The sequence below is a fragment of the Pantherophis guttatus genome, chromosome 1 (assembly GCF_059756535.1).
Source record: "Pantherophis guttatus breed Tessera chromosome 1, ASM5975653v1, whole genome shotgun sequence".
Classification (NCBI taxonomy): domain Eukaryota; kingdom Metazoa; phylum Chordata; class Lepidosauria; order Squamata; family Colubridae; genus Pantherophis; species Pantherophis guttatus.
In genome coordinates this window covers 93,124,046-93,140,598 of record NC_142063.1, presented here as the reverse complement: position 1 = coordinate 93,140,598, position 16,553 = coordinate 93,124,046, and the positions used below count along the sequence as shown (strand labels likewise).

At 35.0% G+C, this 16,553-nt stretch overlaps 2 protein-coding genes across 8 annotated transcripts in view; one reads left to right on the top strand and one right to left on the bottom strand.

Annotated features, from left to right (window-relative positions):
* ELP4 (elongator acetyltransferase complex subunit 4) overlaps positions 1-2,771 on the bottom strand; it is a 121,642-nt gene extending 118,871 nt beyond the window's left edge. For 3 of the 4 annotated variants that reach the window (XM_087877955.1, XM_034417196.3, XM_087877967.1), the window contains exon 1: positions 2,526-2,771. In XM_087877955.1, the coding sequence (XP_087734081.1) occupies positions 2,526-2,703 (178 nt within the window). In that variant the 5' untranslated portion in view covers positions 2,704-2,771. The remainder of the gene's footprint in view (positions 1-2,525) is intronic. The other variant, XM_087877959.1, reaches the window with a different exon arrangement.
* IMMP1L (inner mitochondrial membrane peptidase subunit 1) overlaps positions 1,980-16,553 on the top strand; it is a 36,502-nt gene continuing 21,928 nt past the window's right edge. For 2 of the 4 annotated variants that reach the window (XR_015729773.1, XM_034417198.3), the window contains exon 1: positions 2,427-2,448. Coding sequence is in view for 1 of the 4 variants with exons in the window: in XM_060687649.2 (XP_060543632.2) it covers positions 2,380-2,448 (69 nt within the window). In the remaining 3 variants the exon portion in view is untranslated. Of the gene's footprint in view, positions 2,449-2,798; positions 2,894-16,553 lie in introns of those variants that run through there. The other 2 variants (XM_060687649.2, XM_060687650.2) reach the window with 2 other exon arrangements.

Genomic DNA, 16,553 nt, shown 5'->3' with positions numbered 1-16,553 from the left:
AACAGTACAACTGTAATTGATTGCATCCAGGACAATGCAGAAACATTTAGGAGCTTCATGGTTGCAAATCAGCCAGACTGCATTATCATTTTAGACCACATTTGTTCATCTTCTCCACCAAAATAGGAGACATCTTATCTAATCTTTTTCTGAAATCAAGATATGCTGTACACATAGTCATTGACTTACAACTATTTGTTTAGTGACTGTTCAAAGTTACAACAGAGCTGAAAAAAAATGACTTATGACCATTTTTCATGCTTATGACTGTTGCAGCATCCCCATGATCACATGATCAAAATTTGAATGCTTGGCAATTGGTTCATATTTATGATAGCTACACTGTCCTGGAGCCATGTAACCAGCTTTTGTGAGCGTTTGACAATCAAGGTCAATTTGAAGCCAAATTCACTTAAGAACTGTGCTACTACCTTCACAGCTACAGTGATACACTTAGCAACTGTGGCAAGAAAGGTCGTAAAATGGGGCATAATTCATTTAACAAATTTCTCACTTGTCAACATAAATTTGGGCTCAACTGTAGTCGTACGTCAAGGGCTACCTGTAGTACTTTGGATTCATGGGGGGGGGAGGTGTTAGACCAGCTGATCTCCAAGGAGCCTCCCAATTCTTAAGATTCTATAATTGTACATCTATAGCATTCCTTTAATTAAAAAAGTACAATTATATCGCACTTACTGAGGAACCCATGCTGGAAGAATGTTTTATTTTCAAATTTAAGTACATATTACATTTCAAAGATATTATAATTTATTGCATTTTAAACAACTTTATATTTAAATAAGAGGAATGAGCAGGATTTAACAGAATTTTGAAAAACTCTGCAATGAATGGGATACTGTATACTTCTAGGTAGAAGCTTTACTGTTAAATATAAACATTATTGTATATGTTATTGTAAAAAAACCTCTTTCAAAATATCTTCTATTAACCCTCCTCCCGCCCCCCCAATTAGGTATTTAAATTCATCAGGCATTTAGTTTTAGCTCCATTAACTTTTAAGTTGATCTTCGGAAACACTATTATGAAACAAGAAGCATTCGCTTTCTAGAATCTGTAAAAATATCCATAGAAACTAAATCATCTTCTGGTTTACGATACACATCCACCCTCCTAAAGCAGCCATCCCAACCCATTTTTTTTTTTGCATTAGATCCTCCCATGCTAATTCTGATACAGAATATGTAAATTAAGTTGAGCCAAGGCCTCTGGGTTGACACTGGTATACACTCCTACAACAACCCTCTGAAATTCAAAATATGCAAAATACAGTACTGCCTGGAACCACTCCACTCATCTGCAGTTGATCTTGCGTATGTCATAAACCTAAGGCTGCATGCAAGTCTAGTACAGGTAGCCCTTGACTTACAACAGTTCATTTAGTGACCGTTCAAAGTTACGTCGACACTGAAAAAAGTGACTTACGACCGTTTTTCACAGTTACAACCTTTGCAAGCATCCCCATGATTATGTGATCAAAATTCAGATGCTTGGCAACTGGTTCATACTTATGACCGTTGCAGCATCCCAGGGTCATGTGATCCTTATCTGCAACCGTCCAACAAGCAAAGTCAACCGGGAAGCCAGAGTCACTCAACAACCGGGTTACTAAGTTATCAACCGCAGTGATTCAACAACAACTCCTATCACGGAGCCTGGATAGCTCTGCAGACAAGGCACTGTAATTTAACACCAGCTGTCTGCAATTAAAGTAAGGTTGAATCTTGCCAGGCTCAAGGTTGACTCAGCCTTCCATCCTTTCTAAGGTAGATAAATTGAGGACCCAGTTTGTGGGGGCAATAAGCTGACTTTGTATAAAATATACAAAAGTATGAAGGCTATTGCTTAACGCACTGTAAGCCGCCCTGAGACTCCGGAGAAGGGCGGCATATAAATCAAATTAAAAAAAACAAAAAAAAAAACTATGGCAAGAAATGTCGTAAAATGGGGCAAAATTTACTTAACAAATGTCTCCCTTAAGAGAAAAGTTGAGCTCCACTGTGGTCGTAAGTCGAGGTCTACCTGTACTAAAGAAGCAACCAGGAGCTTACAGAGTGATGCAGCTGCCCATTTATTAAGCTTTGCTGCACGCCTCGTTTAAAAGCAGAAAAAGGGAGAGAAGGCGGCGGCCCGCCACAGCATTTGGGTTCCGCGGGTCTCGCACGTCCTTTTAACAAGGCACAACTTTTTTAAAATACTTTTTAAATCGCCGCTCTCCCAAATTCAGAAGTTTGCTCAGCGGGGGAAGCCGGGCGTGTGCAAAGGGCATCGGTTCCCCAACCCATCCGAAGAAGAAGGGTGCGGGGGGGAGGGCGTGGGAATTCTCCCCGCAGGAGAAGGGACTAACCACGCGGGAGGATGCAGGAGCTGCTTCCCGTCCCTGCCTCTCTCAAGGCCTCTGAAGTTGCTCCGCTACCTTTACAACAGGTAAAAAGCGAAGTCCCGGGTCGCGGGGTGGAGGGAACCGGGGCTACGAAAGATTGGGCAGCGCTATCAGCACCAACCTAAAAAAGAGTCCAGAGAAGGGACGCCGCTGGAAACCAGGAGCTGACCGTGTCGCACCGACGGCCGGCTTCCTGGCAGAACGGCCAAGCGGCCCCCTCCGCCATCCGGCACTTTCCTTTGGAAACTCGTCGTAGCGCTTTCCCTCCGCGCCAGCCCCTCGGTCGCCAAGCCCGCCATCTTAGCTTCTGCTCGGTTGACAGGAAAGAGACGAGCGCTGGGGTAGGGATGAGGGGGGGCGGTAGGCGTGTCGCGCAGCATCCGCTGAGCCAATGGAAAGAGCGATTGTTGGCAGGCGGAGACGCTTCCTTTCCAGCCGGTGAAAAAAGAGAAAGAGGAGCATCCAGTCCTCTGACTGTGTTCCAAGAAGGTGAGTGGATTGTCTTATCGGTAAAAAGAGAGAGAGAGAGAGAAAATAAGGCGTCCGAAACGCTCTTTGGAGCCTTGCTAAGAACGGCAAGCAGTGATTCGGCTCCTTTGGGGAGGACGGGTGTTTTTTTGTTTTTTTTTTACTTCTGCGAGGAAGCATCCTCCCTCCCTCCCGTGTTAGGACCCTCTTAGTCGGTTGTACCGGAATAAAAATTCGCCGCCCACCCTTGAGAACGAGGCAGCTTCGTTACTTCGTCCCTGTGGATGGCGAGTTGTTGAGAGAACTTAATTGCAAAGCTTGAATCATGCATGTAACTTTACCTGGGAATAAAGAGGCATGCAAGGGATGGGGCTGCCTGGCGGCAATCGAAAGCCCAGTTCCTTTTCTATCGTTGGTTTAAAAGAGAACCGAAGCTCTGGGAATTTTTAAAATTATATTATTTATATATATATATATATATATATATATAATTCTATATATTATTATATATATATAATTCTATATATATAAAGAAATAATTCTCATTTGTGTGTGTGTGTGTATCTATCTATCTATCTATCTATCTATCTATCTATCTATCTATCTATCTATCTATCTATTCATCATCTATCATCTATCTATCATCTATCTATCTATCTATCTATCTATCTATCTATCTATCTATCTATCTATCTATCTATCTATCCATCCATCCATCCATCCATCCATCCATCCATCCATCCATCCAGACACACACACACAAATGAGAATACTAATGAGGTCAGTTTAGAATATATGAATGGGGCTACCTTGCAAAATCTCTGCAGAGATTTCTTGGAGGATAAGCGCGTTGGGTTAGGAAGACTGCAAAAAATTTTTTTAAAAAAACTTATTCTGCCACAGCAGCCTTGAATGATTTCCCCCCCTATTTATACACTTTATACACTTCCACTTATTTCATACATCAGGTGAATTTTTAATGAATTGGTAAAAGGTAGCCTGTTACCTGTATTGATATGATACCTTGTTTGCCAAAAAGAGAATGAGCACTACAGGGAGAAAAAGAAGAATATTATAAATCAAGCACAGCTTTGTTTAAACAGGCATTCTAATGTGTTGTATAAAAAATGTACTGCTGCTTAATTGAAGAATTGATTCTGGCCTCTCACGTGGTAATCTGCTTATGAAGTCATTCAAACAATTGGAACCTTGTAAAGGAAGACTGATTGTTTCTTATGACCTTAATGTACTTTTAAGGAATATTTTATTTACAAAATGAAGTTGCCAATTCAGTTTCATTTATAGTTAATTTCCAGTATTCACAAATTATGCTGTTTGTGTGTGTGTGAAAGCACCCTATTTCCTCATAACTACCCATAGCAAAAATATGTATTTGTTGATCATCTATACCCTTTATCTGCTTTGCTTTACAGTATATAAAAGTGATATCCATAGCAGAATGCTAAATGACATTTAACCCATCTGTTTATAGTCACTGCTGTTTGCTAAGGCTTTTTTTTAAGCTGGTAGCAACTTAGTGGAAGTGGAAAAAGGTATATTGTAGTGTATGTATCCATTTTATTGTACTAAACACGTGTTTTCTTCAAGAAAAAAAGTTCTCAAGTTGTGATACATCAGCCAAATAAGAGTAGAGCTATATTTTTCATCTGGACCATCATATCTTAAAATGTTAATACAGATCTTAAGTCTTGTCCTTGATCATTGTGTATGATGTCTGCAGCTAATGGAAGATGTTGCTTAAACTACACTGTTGAATCTATGTTTTAAGATTAGCATAGCATATATCTGTTAATCCATAATATTCATCCATGGATTTACCCATAGTATGTAACCCTAATAAGAATTGCATCTCAGCAGTTTGCCAGTCCTGGTCTTTCCTGATGAGTAGATCTTGGTGCTGGTTAGCTGGATAGCATCACTAATTTTTTTAACAAAACAAATTGTAGTACAACTGGCATACCATTAATGGGCTGATTGGTATCTGGTGGGAAAGATTAATTCTATTAAGGAATAACTGGAAAGAAATAGACCAGAAACCTGTATATGATTAGTAATGAGCACTGAAAATATATTTTATTTTCTAGAAATGTAAGAACTTTCTATATAGAAATCGAATATTCCAATTTGTACAAATTATGAAGTGTATCCCTTTTATCTCTAACTCATTTCATTTAAGCATTAGTTTTCAGAAAATATCTTACTGCATTAAAATTATACATATATCAGATAATCTTATTACTTTAAAACTATTTAAAAAGCAGTTTATTCTTGTGTCTCTATACACTAATCACAATTTTATATAAATGTACAAAGTTCGCTGCCAAAGATTTACAAAACGTCTCACTCTGAAAAAGGATTTTAATGAATCTATAAAATTCAGATTGTACAAGTCTGAAGGTTTAGCAACAGGTATATTTCACTAATAGGTGTAACATGTATTTTTATAAAGTTTCTATCTAAGTAATATAAAGTCAGTTTAATCAACGGACTATGGCTATGGAATAAATTCAGATAGGCCTTTCTGTAAGCTTCTCTTAAGTTCTTTCTAAAAACAGAATGGGCAGCTTGATTTTCTGGAAGCCACTTTGTAATGGCAATGCTTAGAAGAATCTATGATGTTTCAAGATACTGCAAGTGCCATGAGGTAAGTGGTTGATTCCTCTCTCTTTCCATTAAGAATTGAATAAACTAGCCTCACTCTGGAATTTGCTTTACAACAGCAGGAGTGCTATGATATGACAATTTCCTTCCAAATTTTAGGATTGCTTTGATTGTTGCATTTTTATTTTGCACTCAGATAAGTGTGGAAACACTTTGAGGAAGAAAAGAAAGATGTCCCACCTGCCATAGATTATAGATCCCTGTGGCTTTTTCCAGGGTGAATGTGCCCCTTAAATAAATATTTCCTAAACCTGTTACAGTATTCAATTTAAAGTTTAGATGGGAGGTATAGTTTTGACATATCTCTTTAATATTCTTTAGAAGATGCTGTGCTTAAAACCATTTTTCCCTGAAAGTTTTAACTCTGCAAAGAAATGTCTATGTAGTAATTTGAAATTCCAAATATCCTTGAATGGAGATTAGAGTAGTTTCAGCTAGCGGAACTCAAATTCTGGCAGAGGGCTTTCCATCTCTTTAGTAATTCAGTTGATTCTGTAAGGACACCTAAGAATTTGTTATTCAGACAAATAGAATCTGTCAAGTCTATATATCTACACAGAGAAGGGATATTAAGATCCTATCCCTGAAAATATTCAAAGTGATATGAAATCCTTTCTAATGTCTCCCACCTTACGGAACTTCTTACCCTCAGAATTAAATTTGGTATCCCTCCTGTTGATCTTCTGCAAAGTAGTAGACCATTGGGCTGTTTAAACAAGTATTAGAAGGATCATTGTTGTGGAATGTTTTTATGATCAGACAGCTATGTCTGTTCTTTAATCCTTATTGTTTTCGATATACCTGATTACTGATGATATTTTTATTGTAAATTGCCAAGAATTCTTCAGGGAAGGTGCTATAGAAATGCTTGTAATAAAATATAAACTTCCAGTTCTCCCATTTTTTTCTGCATTATTCTTAGAAAGAAGACCTAGTTACTCCCATTTTATAAAATGCCATAAGTCATATAGAGGACATTCAGTAATAATAGTAATTGTAATAGTTCCACATACACAATGGGTTTTTCCCAAATCAATATGATTACAGCCAAAAAAAAGTTGTAGAATTATAGCTTAAGAAATGATAGATCCTTAGCTTTGATCTAGCACATTTGTATACAACTGTATACTCTGATATTAGAATAATGCTCCTTCAAACCTAATTTTCTTCAATGTCACATTAGTTGAATAATAGCACATTATGCAGAAAGTTGCTTCATTGTGAATGTTAAAGCTGCAGCATGATTATTTTTTATTATAAGTAATAGTTCCTTGAATAATACTTATGTAAATAACATCAGTTTCATTATTATGGTTCCACTCCTTTGTAAGTATACAAAGTGTATACTTACAATACTTTGTAAGTAATGTGTACGATGAAAATTAGCCTACAATTTACTATGGAAAGTTAAAGTTCCCTGGACACATATGATAGCTTTCATTTCATTTTTAGGACTATGGATTTCAGCCATATTGTACAAAGAATAGATGGTATTGTGGAGATGGGTCTTTCTGGGAATCATCCCAGAGAATAACAGAGAGCATACATTAAAATAATTATTGCTGAGTGTTAAAAGCTGCCTGAATTTTAAAAAGGAACACAAAAGGAAATGCATACTGTTATTACCAGGATTTTAATAATAGAATAATTGAATATTCATATCAAGAGTAGAAAGTTAAAATTTTGGTGTTGAAAAATATCTTGTAAGAATTGGTGCTTTTCAGAATTGATTGGATTCTAGCCAAGGATAATGTAACTTTTCTAGTGACTAATACTAACTGAAAGTCCAACAGTTTTAGGTTATCCGTAATTGAGGTCCTTTACATTCACTGAAATTTATTTCTTAATGGATATAATAATTTGTTATTTCTCTTTAGGTTAGTTGAGAACATAAAAATAGGTCTCAATTCATTGCTATAGAAACTTGAAGTGTCTAACTTGGAAGTGGAAAAAAAAAGATAATTTGAATGTTCAGATTGTGAAATCATTGTTGTGATATACTATCACAACATTTATCTTCTTATTCTAAATCTTAAAGTGGATAACAAGTTGAGGAAATATGACATGATATGACAGTGGTGACCTCCTTTGCTTGATATTGAAGCATATTAGCTAATGTTAAAGAACTCGATTATTTGGTCATCATTCAGAGATAATTTGGTCAAAATTCACTAAAGAATTTTGAATGTTAGTGGATTCTGTTTTTATTTGCAGTAGCCAAATTGCTGGCTGATTGCAGTGGAGTTTAGCATGAGATTTCTTTGTATTTTGAAATGTGATAGTTTTCAATTGTTCTTTGTTAATAATTGCATAGTTTTAAGTTGCTCTTTTAACATACAGGTATTAGCTACTTAGAATAGAATGTATAATAACTGATAGGAGTATACATTGATGCTTTTCTTGTTAACTCCAGGACCTTGGTATCCTTTTGTAGTATGTATACATGGAAATAAGCACCATCAGGCAGGTTTCAGTTATAACAAAACATCTGTGATTCTTTTTTTTAAGAAAGATGGAAAGTGGCTCTTTATTCTAAGTTAAGCAATTTGAGGTACCTTTATTGACATGTTTTGCCCTATGATGCTGCATTTCATCAATAGAAGATTACCAAGTGAGAGTTTTAGTACTATATAGATTAGTGTGTTCTTTTATATTCAAATCCTTCAAAAGAACCACTGACAAATTATCACATCCCTGAACCCCTTGGGGGGGATGCAGTTCTAACCTAAAAAAAAAGTTTATTCTGAATGAAGTAACTAAAATAGGATGTATTCTTTTGTTTAAGAAGATATATTTAGAAAATGTACCCTACTTGACTCTTTTAGATCACATTTGGGTCTCAGAGCATCCCCCAAAGTTACTAGTAAATTATAAAATTTAAAATAACAGAAAACATTTAAATGCATTATAAAGTTATTTGATTGATTTAAATACATAAAATACTCAAAAATTCAAATCAGTTTCATCCCTGGAGTTAAAATGTATCCCTTTCCATTAAAATGTTTGTATCTCCTTGGTTTATAAGATTCCAGCCAAAATATTCTCGACTTCAACTTGCAAGATTTCCAGAACAGGTTATATATATAAAAATGATACAATTTAATAAAATGTAATTAAAACAAAAAACTAGATCCCATATATTTCTATACATCTTTTCTTACTCCTGATTTTTTAGAAAGGGAAGTAGAAATTTATCACTGTAAATTATTTCTATTGAAAATGACATTTACCTCTTCAATATAACATATAATTTTATTTTTTTTATATGGCAAAATGCTGGCTTGAATTTTGATTTGTTCTTGCAGAAGTAGTTATTTCTTATAGAAAATAGTTTCTTTACACATTATTTTGTCGCATACATTATTTGGAGGGTCTCTTTGTTGTACAAGGAAAGAAACTTAGATGACCACTGTTCATTGAAGAGCCTTTGGAGCAGATTATGTGCAAAAGGGGAGATTATAAGAAAGAAATGTTTTGCATAAGTCCATTTACATAATTTTAGACGAAGGCTTGTAAATGAAAATGTTTTAGGATCCAAGTTTGAGAAATTGAAGAATCCTATGTATAAGAGATTGTTCATTAGTTTTTGTCTCCCAGTTGCAAATATGATAGGAGAAAAGACAAGTGTTTTGGAAATCAGAGCAGGATAAATGGGAAGAGGATATAATTACTAGGGTGTAGATCAAAAACACTCCATGAAGTGAGTGAAGTGATTCTTTGAATTTGTTGCTCAGAATGTCAAGGATGCTACTTCTCAGTCTTCTTAGCATGTATGGACATAAAGCATTTCTGAGATTGTACTGAGCACTAATAATTATTTCAATTATAGATGCCTCAGCTTAATTACTATAGAAAATTGGGATAAGAGGTTGTTCCAAAGACTTCTGAAAGGGTTGAATATTGAATAGACATTTCTGGGTCATAATTTCAATATTTATTTATAAAGATATTGTTCAAATTTCAATTCCTATCTATTTTAGCCAAAGACGCAGGTTGCATTTGTGTTTCATGTGCAGCTGACTGAAAATAAGAAACATCTGTGAATCCTGTTTCACTTCTTCATTTACATTTTGAAAATCTGTGGAAAGGGTCAGTAATGCTTCAGATTAGCATTTCATTAATTGTGACCCCCATTTGCTTCATGGTCTTTGGTTATGCTATCTTTCAAAACTTTAAACACATATGAGAAGAGTCAAATTCTACTTGAATCCTAATTTTGTGGAGATAGTAATTTAGTCATGTCACTGAGGATTGCTGCAATAAATTTCCTTTTCATTTCTGGTTTCATAAATGTTTCTTAAAAATGATTCAAAGATACTTTGCAGCTTTTTAGTTCAGATCTATAATATTCAAACATAAAGTACCAGCAAAAATATTGGTTACACTTCATTTGCTTCATAACAAGCTTGATTCTTTAAGAACAGAAATAGTAACTTTTATTTATTTACTTTTTCATTCATTCAGTTGATACGCTGTCCATCTCATGGTTTGAGGTGACTCTGAGCGGCTTACGATGTAATAAAACATACAGATATAAAAGCAATTACACATTTCATACACTTGTGTCTAACATTCTTGGCTATGCCATTTTTCTCTGTTTTACTTTTTAAAAAAGATTTAATAATAGTTTTGCTGCCATTAATTTTATTTCATTCAAATAAAACTGGAATAAACGATCGACATTGTAGTTACCGTAGTTTTGTATTAGTGGCACAAAACATTAGCATTGAGTTCACAATGCATGGTATCACTTTTATGCCGTTGAACAAGTTTAGCAGCATGGACAGAGTAATCATTATATTACTTGGCTGTCATCCATTGAACAGAAACTGGAGATCACAAGGTGGTTTTCCCTAGCTCCAGTGATGGCCTTTTTTGTTTCAAACCCTCATCTAGGAGGCCATGGTGTGTTATCATATGGAACGTGGGCTTTTCTGTAATCTGCTTAGCTGCACTGCAGTTTGAATTTTCATTCTGTGTTTGAGTAATTTATAATTTTAATGAGACCATGGCTCTTGTGGGCTTTGAAATATATTAAAAGCTCTTTTGTGCATATGCTTTTGTTCTTGCTTAATAGGCTCAGTGTATTTAAACCTGATGAATTTTTATTCATGGATTTAGATGTCTGGGGATTAACTGAGGCTGAATATCACAGCATTCATCTATTTATGTTTGGAAACTGAATTGTTATTACTTATTCAAAAATATAGTAAAGCGGAGTCTACTAGTAAATTGTCACATAAATGCACCTGTTAATTGTCACATAAATGCATCTGCTTTGTGTGTATGTCTGCTGTTACTCTAAACATTCCATGTTTTACTGAATAAGTAAATTCCATTAAACTTGATTGTCTTCGGAGCTTCTCCCGAGAAAAAGTATATAGACCAAAAGACATTTGATACAAGATACTCTGTTAACATTCAGGGAAATTCAAGCAGACAGAGAAATAGCATTTGTGATGCTAATTCAGGATCAGTATATGTTTCAATATTTCCTAGAATTCCTGATTGCCTAGGTTTCATTGATTAAGTTGTAAATAGTCACTGCTTGATCAAAAAAAATCTGCAACACTATATCTGATTTGATCCCAATTGGTAGATCATTCAGGATGTTCTTATATGAGTATAGGAACTTTTTCTTAGAGCTCCGCTAAGCATTTGAAAGAGATATTTCAAACTAATGTGTGAGGGTAAGTGACATACTTTTTAAAGGAGCTTGGACCATTCTTTTGAATGTTTCTCTAGTTATCTGGACGTACAAGGTACTATGCATTCTCTAACTTGCTCTTCTTCAAATTGAGGTGTTTGAGTTAATTTCAGATGTGAGTGATTTCTGAATAATTTAGATTGTGGGAATTTAAATTATGAAAAGAGCTATTCAATAACACTGCCAGAACCATATTCCTTTAAGAATTTTTTGGAACAATAGAATAAGAAAGGTAATTTCAGAATAAAAATGGTACTTCTCTCCCTGGCCCCCTACACAAATACTGTTTTCCCTGAAAATAAGACCCTGTCTTATATTTTTTTGAACCCTGAAATAAGCGCTTGGTCTTATTTATTTTTATTTGGAAAATCATTGTCTCTTTTAGATAGTATTAACTACATTCTTAGTGATACTGTGGTACCGATATGGGTTCATTTATATTTAAGAATTTTAGTAAGCAATACAAAAACAAAACTGTTGAAGCCAACATAACATACCAAAGAATCCCATTCATTAGCAACTCATTAAAAATATAGTTTACTTTTGAGGAGGATGTAATTTTGCTTCCCAAAAACATTTAGTAAATTCCTCAGGAAATTTTATGTGTCTCTCCAGCTTTTGAAGGCAATATGGGTTAATGTTTTATCTTTGGGTATAAATTCAGCCTTCTCCCTCCCTCCTTTTTTTTGTATCTTTTTTTGTATCATGTTGGTTCATGGCAACTGCCTAGAACAGGAGTCCCCAACCCCTGGGCTGTGGCCCATTTCTGTGAGCCGTTTGGAACTGGGCTGCAGAAGCGGTGGGAGAAAGTGCACGCATGCATCCTCATTTGCACAACATGCTCCATTTGCACGAACAGTGGGCTCATGTGACCGCCACAAACACAATTGGAACTGTGTATGTGCTTGCTGGCCACTCACATGAAACCATTCCCTCTCCCCCCACTGCCAGTCTACAAAGCCAGAAATGTTGGGAATTCTGGCCTAGAAAAGTCCCTAAGTTTTCTTGACAACATTTTTGGAAGTGATTTGCCATTACTTCCTTCCTAAGACTGAGAGAGAGTGACTGGCCCAAAGTTACCCACCTGACTTAGTGCCTAAGGCAGGATTAGAATTCACAGTCTCCCAGTTTCTAGCCTGGTGCCTTAATTACCACACCAAATTGATCTTCTAAATTCAGCCTATTAGCCTTCAGCCTACAAATGTGTTAAATGTTTTCAAAAATATAATTCCTGTGAATATTAAAATGGAATGATAAACATAGCTATGTGTGCCATTGGTTTCAGTTGAAATTTATTTTTAAAAATGGACTTTATTTGAAATATGGCGGTATCCTAAGGAGAATAACCTACCTAAATGATTCATAATCAGTAAGATGCTTGGTAAATCTCAATGTTCATAGAAAACCTGAGTAAAACATGATTAATAGGTTAAATTTATATTGATTGTATAAATATATATTAAATAAATGTATACATTCTGTTCTGTTACCTGCATGAATGGCCCTATCATGTCAGAATAAGATTCTTGTATTGTTTATTTGTTGAACTGGAGCAGACTTTTGGATGCATAAATAATTTTCTGCATGGATTTCTTTTTGGGGATACACAGTTGACATGCTCTGTCAGTTGTAATCCAAGATTATAGCAAACAAGATGTTAATTTCCACACACAATCTATGTGTATTTCACTTAGAAAATGCTATTGTTTTAGGAACTAACAATAAAAAGGAATAATGGTTGTGCTATCCTCAGAGGAGCTGTCAATGAAAGATGTAATGGGGATTTAGGAATCTGGAAATGACCAACTAATTTATGTGAATCCATTTTACTTCAAGTAAAAAGCAAAGCTCTATTCCGTCTGCACTGCATATTGCACAGCACAAGCTGTCTATAGAAAACCAGGTGGCTGCATATGGATAGTCCCTTGATATCATTCACTTGCTGTGTAATCTTATTATGCAAAGTTCTAATCTTCACCTAGAATGAATGCCTCTGGGTCAGAATATAGTCATATCAGGGTTTTTAAGGTCATGTTTTGTGATCCTTAGCTTATTCTTCTAAGTAGGACTGGGAATTAAAGGGTATTCCCCAGACACTAGCCGAAATAGACAGCAGAACCTGCTGCCTTTTTGGAAGACAGGACCAACATGAGGTCCCTGGTAGGATTAAACTAGATTTGTAGCTGTAGGATTTTTTAACAGATGTATTATTGGACAGGGAATAGGGGCCACCAGCACAGCGAAATTGGATCACGATTGACATTCTCAGGGAGTCTGCTGGCTGCTAAAATAGCAGCTGCATGTGGATTTGACTTCTTTCAGGTGAAGCGACTTCCAGTCATTTGGAAAGGATGGGATGAAAAGGAACCTTGGTGATAATTTTGATGTCTGCAAGATTTAGTACCAGTGTAATGAGATTATCGCTAACACCTTCACTGCAGAAAAAGCCACCTGGCGTTATAACTGGCAGCAACTCTGAACTAATCCTTTCCCATCTCTTGGATGTAATTCATGGAGTTCACAGCGATTTCTCTCCTAGCTGTGATTAATTTTATAAACCGGGGGTGGTGGTGTTTGTGAATCAGGTAATGAAGATACACTTATATGTTATATTGCTCCAGAATTACAATGTAGCTAAAATATGTGTTGTACAACAAAATCCACATTTTGAGAATTCCATTCCTGAAGTATTTTTTATCTATGTGATAAAGACAGGCTAGTGAGATAGAACATAACAGCAAATTGTCTTCAATTATTTTTAATTACCAAGGATTTCAGTTATAGGGAAAAAGATCTTTGCATGTACAAATTGGCATATTGTACAACTGTTCTCAGAGATGAGAGATGAGAACAGTTATGTGGTATGGTGAATATAGTGGACGTGTCATCTGAATGGTATTACAACACAAATTAAACTTGTGAGTTAATGTGAACTCACATCTGAGTAGTCCAGACACATTTTTGGATTTCTTTTAATGCCAGTTAATATTTGTGGAAGGCACCTAATAAATGTATTAGGCTATCTGTAAATAGGTGATTTATTGTTCAGTTAATAAATTAATGCAGTTTTATAATAAAATAAGAGTATGTTAAGATTTTTTTACAAGAAAATGCTAACATTGGTTTGCTAATTTAAATCCACAAGTACTGTAGTTAAAACAGTTCATCTTAATTCAGTTTGTTTAGAACCCCAAATCTATTTCAATTCTTAGGGTATTCCATTGAAAGAGTGCAAACTATGCAGCACAACATTTCTTTTTGCATAGCTGACTTGATTTTCTGAATTAGTGTGCATTAGTGTGAACATTTAATGCTACACAATCTTTTATTGAACGGTAAAAAAGAATTCAGTTACATTGATAAATTAATTTATACTACTTAGAGTTCTAACTACAACAGTTACATCAAAGCTGATGTGAGTGTTTATTCTAGAAGATTTCCCAGCTTTTTGAAGCAGATTTGAAAAGTGAACTAAAAAGTTTCCATCATTATTCAAGATTATTCAAGCTTCTGATGCTTGTGCAGAATTAGTTTTACTGACTTTATTCCTTTGCATGGAATTTTCTTCACAACAGTGTTTTTTTAGTACTTTCTCCCAGGACTTTAAAAAAAAAATTCCCAATCTAGCATAGAGTCCTTGTAATTTCTCATGCATGTACTAACAAGATCTCACTGTATTTCAGTAACATACAAACACTCTACTTTCCTGTGATTTTCCCATCTTATTCTGCAACAGATATAACAAAGTCATTGCTCCTTTCATTCTTCTATTTGGAGATTTCTGCAATTTTGAGAGATTAAGAACGTAAGAAAGATACACACACATAATTAAGCTGTGGAATTCATTGCTAATAGTTGTGATAATATGTAATGGTATATGGGAATGATCTTGGAAGATGGAGGCAAGAAATGCTAACCGGGGCAGAGAAAGAAACTCAGAAAGAATACACCCTAATTTATCAAGCTGCAAAAAGAGATGGCAGGAGATTTATACTTTCAGACTTGCTAGATTCTGTTAGACTAACTTACAATAAAGTAAAATTAGCTTATCTAGTCTGTTTCCTGTCTGGTCTATTTGAGAAGGCTAACATAATAGCATTGAACAGGTTTTTAGTACCTGGTATTATTGATATCTATTTACTACTTCCTGAATCATAGTTAGAATACCTTAATAGAGGTTTCTAAGAAGCATCAATGGATGGAAGCTATTGCTTTCTGATCCAGGTTTTTGAGTTTCAAATCCATTTAATCAGCATTGTTTGACACTATTATTGACTGGCACTGTCTATATAATATGAAGGCACATTAATGTAAAACAATGTCATCAACTCCCAGCCTTGTAGGCAGTCCCAGAGAGATGAAAAATAATAACTAAAGAGAACAAACAAACAAACCATCAAAAAATAGTCAAAGGAAGCAAAGAAAATGCAAAACAATTTTTGGTAGAAATAAATATTGATTTGAAAATGGATGAAAAAGACTAAACAAGAAGCCTTCCACAGAATGGCTGGAATTAAAAGTTGAAATGAATATATTAGAGATTTTTATAGAAATAGTAGTGATGTTTAGAAGACTGGTATTGAAATGCTAATTACAAATATTTACTAAGAAAAAAAAGGATGAACTCGAAATTTTAGATTTTGGAGGATGTTGAGAAATAGTGAGCCTTTAGGAGTAGATAATGTAAATGAAGTACTGTTAAATATGGAAGTGATTGTTTGAATAGCTGAGCAGTTTATTAAGACTGTCTATTTGGAGAATGCAGTTATTCCCCTATACAAAGGAACAGATATCGAGAGTGAATGCAAGAGGTTAGTTAATTGTGTTTAGGGAAGCTGTCTGAGAAGCTTTTAATTGCATAGGCATGAGTGGTAAAAATAAGTAAAATTCGGATATTTCAATATTTATGGAGTGGATATATAGATAGTCCCCCCCCCCCCCGGTGGTCACTAATAAATGTATGAATGCGAGAAAGAAAGCTTATTGTTATTTATATATAATTTATAATAAAATGAACAGACATCTTGCACTTATCTGAAGTTCAAAGTTGGTAGATGCAATGGGAATGATATATGTGTTAGAATAAATCGTTCAACGCTGGTATAGGGATTAAGATAAAAGATTGATGTATGTACAGTTAAATGTTTAAGGAAATTTGTAGGGACACTATAGATGTATATGTACTATTTATTATAACAATTTATATAGCTACCCCTCTCACAGTTGTAGTACAGCACTCTGTGTGTACCAAACCAAACAAAAACCTCAGCAATAATTAATAAAATAATAGTG